A 2,244-nucleotide genomic window follows, 5' to 3' on the forward strand; every position below is an offset into this window, starting at 1 on the left:
AGTGTCAAGTCCTTAATTCGTCTCTATTCCTACTACCAACTATGTATCGTGGCCCGCGACTATAAAGTATTACCACCTAAAGTTTCAGTTCCAAATATTCCTATCCTAGACATTAGTTCAGTTGTTAAGAAGTTGAAGGCACTTGATCCTCGTAAATCTAGTTACCCAAGGGAGGTATCAATTAAATTAATTGTTGAGTGTGCTAATCTTTTATCTACTCCATTAATGGCAATTTTTAATCAATGTTTTATTGATTGTGTTTTCCCTAGTATTTTTAAACAGGCGTATGTTACCCAAATCCCCAAATATAAGGCCCTAAGGATATTACTGATATGAAGCCGATCTCAAAACCACCGACTCTTTCAAAAGTGTTTGAAAGGTTAGTTTTTGATTATTTAGTTGAGGACATAAAAGATAACATAGATTCCCAATACTTTCGATTTAGACCCGGATATAGTACTGTTCATTATTTGGTTGGTTTGTTGGATACCATCCTTAAACACTTCGAAAAAAATGGGGGTTATGATGCATTATTTGCTGATATAGTAAAGGCTTTTGATAGTCTTGGCTATAATGTAGTAGAGGAAGAAGCTAAGGTTATGGGTGCCCGTCCATTTATTGTACGTATGCCTGTTAGTTTTCTTTTTAAAAGATCTCGGTGTGTCCAACTCCTTGATCATGAGGCATCTGGATTTTTAGATATTTTTGCTGCTCGCCACAAGGGACTAAATTAGGCCCACTTTCCTTTCTAATTGTTTTTAATCGTATCTAAGCAACAGTTCAAGAACGTTTTAAGTTTGCTGATGATTTGACTGTTTTATCACTGCAACTAAACCCTAACGATTTTTGTACCCTCCTTTCAAGTCTAAGGATTTTAATATGATCTACTATAAGTTAAAAACTGGAACGATTTTACTTAACGCTGATGTTTATAAATGGGGAATCCACCACACCCCACTAGGTAGAAAATGCTGCCAGACGTTGGAAAACGCCCAACATGTGCTATTTGATTGCATCCCAGGAGATAATGATTCCAGGAGACTGAAGAATTACTGCCATCAATTAAAGATCCCCTTAACTTTTGTTGCTCTCATCAATTGCTCCCTGTCACGTGAATTAGAAGCTATTATTTATTGGTTGATGATATCAATCCTGAAAAGGCGCCATTATTACTAGCAGCACGTTGCTTGTTCTAAACCGGCAGATTTTTTTCTAGGGATATTGCCAGCTTTCAATAATCAGTGAAGGTATTCCTGTAATGTCTAAGAGGTGAACATCATACTGATCCACAGACCTTAAAAACATAAGAAGAAGAAGAAGCCCTCCGACTACCGAACAGTCTGACTGGACGACAATTTTTAATGACCTAAAAGCTGAATTGGGAAAGGTAAAACTGACGGTCAGCAAAAATAAAAGCTCTTATATGACTTTTCCTTCCTAAAGGATGGCAGCCACTCTTCTATTTCCCTACTGCCGATAAAGAAAACTTTTAAAATACTTGGAGTACTTTTGGACGATGGGTTAAGATTTAACTCACACGCTGACTGTCTGATTAAAAAAGGTGCCTCCCTTTTACAATCGTTTTCCAGCCTGTAGAGATTTGGCATGCCAACTGAGGTTTTGAAATCTGTGTACTGCAGCTATGTTAGACCTTCTCTTGAGTATGCGTGTCAAGCTTGGCATCCGGGTGTGACGAAAGATCAATCACATAGACTTGAGATGATACAAAAAAGAGCTGTAAAAATTATACTTGGACTTAACTAATCAACATATATTGATGAACTAAAACAACTCAACTTGAATTCACTTGATAGTCGTAGAAATGAGTTGACATATCGATTTTGACTAAATTGTTTAAATTCCTCAGTCCTCGTGATCTACTACCCAAATTGAAAGCCACCCTACTGAAGGACCAGTCACTAGACTCCGACAAATAGAAAATAATTGTCCACAGGTTAATGACTTACCCAGCTTCTAGTACCGAGTGATATTACAAATTATTCGTCCCTTATTTTATTCGGTATTTTAATAGTTCTTAATAATATTACCTTGACAAATATTTAATGTTCGATGCAGTTTATTTCAGGTATTTGCCTGAGAGTATTTTTAATATACCAACCATTTATATCCTTAATTATTCTGAAACATTCTATATAAACGGTCGCTATTTTAATCATGACAATAGATTCTTGACTTATATTAATTTTCTTATGAGTCATTTTAACTTATTGACCTAGAAGCAGC

The 2,244-nt window shown here is 36.0% G+C and overlaps 1 protein-coding gene across 1 annotated transcript; it reads left to right on the forward strand.

Annotated features, from left to right (window-relative positions):
- Window positions 1-332: 332 nt before the first annotated feature.
- Window positions 333-734, forward strand: LOC136030591 (uncharacterized). Its single transcript, XM_065709661.1, has one exon. It carries the CDS (start codon window positions 333-335, stop codon window positions 732-734), a length of 402 nt encoding a protein of 133 aa, XP_065565733.1.
- The last annotated feature ends 1,510 nt before the right edge of the window (window positions 735-2,244 follow it).

The sequence above is a fragment of the Artemia franciscana genome, chromosome 8 (assembly GCF_032884065.1).
Source record: "Artemia franciscana chromosome 8, ASM3288406v1, whole genome shotgun sequence".
Taxonomy (NCBI): Eukaryota; Metazoa; Arthropoda; class Branchiopoda; order Anostraca; family Artemiidae; genus Artemia; species Artemia franciscana.

Excerpts from the sequence above, each read along its gene's own strand:
- LOC136030591 (XM_065709661.1), top strand. The coding sequence starts at position 333 with ATGAAGCCGATCTCAAAACCACCGACTCTTTCAAAAGTGTTTGAAAGG.